The sequence below is a fragment of the Eimeria mitis genome, genomic scaffold, assembly GCF_000499745.2.
Source record: "Eimeria mitis Houghton genomic scaffold, Emh_scaff536, whole genome shotgun sequence".
Taxonomy (NCBI): domain Eukaryota; phylum Apicomplexa; class Conoidasida; order Eucoccidiorida; family Eimeriidae; genus Eimeria; species Eimeria mitis.
Window position 1 is genome coordinate 8,156 of NW_013573635.1, and position 679 is coordinate 8,834.

Genomic DNA, 679 nt, shown 5'->3' on the forward strand with positions numbered 1-679 from the left:
GCAGCAGCAGCAGCAGCAGCAGCTGCTGCTGCTGCTGCTGCATATGGTGGTGGTGCTGCTGCTAATGGTTCTGTTGCTGCTGCTGCCTCTGTTGCTGTAGATGCTTCCGTTACTGCTGTTGTGTCTGTTGCTGTTGTTGTATCTGTTGCTGCTGTTGTTGCTGTGATGTCCGTTGCTGCTGCTGCTGCTGCTGCTGCTGCGGCTGCTGCTGCTGCTGCTAGTGATGCGGGGGCTCTTGTTTGGTTTCCGTATGTTGCCGCTTCAGCTGTTTCCTCTCTTAATGCTGCTGCTGCTGCTGTTTCCCTTGCTGATGCTGCTGCTGCCGCTGCTGCTGCTGCTGCTGCTGCTGCTGCAGCGCGGCGGGCGCTGCTAGGCCTCGAGCCGCCGTGCGGGAGACTCATTGCAGCAGCAGCAGCAGCAGCAACAGCAGCAACAGCAGCAGCAACAGCAGTAACAGCAGCAGCAGCAACAGCAGCAGCAGCAGCAGCAACAGCAGCAATACGAGCTCTGGAGTTTACAGCCCGTGAGTCGGCAGCAGCCACGTCGAGCAGCAGAGTGCTGCTGCTGCTGCTGCTGTTGCTGTTGCTGCTGCTGCTGCTGCTGCTCTAGTACACCTTGCTGCTGCTGTTCTTTATCTCATTTTCATTGAGTTCACACTGCATCCGACAGCAGCAGCAGC

General features: G+C 58.0%; 1 protein-coding gene across 1 annotated transcript in view; it reads right to left on the reverse strand.

Annotated features, from left to right (window-relative positions):
* EMH_0015410 (uncharacterized protein) overlaps positions 1-401 on the reverse strand; it is a gene marked incomplete at both ends in the record, with an annotated part of 7,108 nt that extends 6,707 nt beyond the window's left edge. The window contains one exon of the mRNA XM_013500398.1: positions 1-401. Within this exon, the coding sequence (XP_013355852.1) occupies positions 1-401 (401 nt within the window).
* Between the last annotated feature and the right edge of the window lie 278 nt (positions 402-679).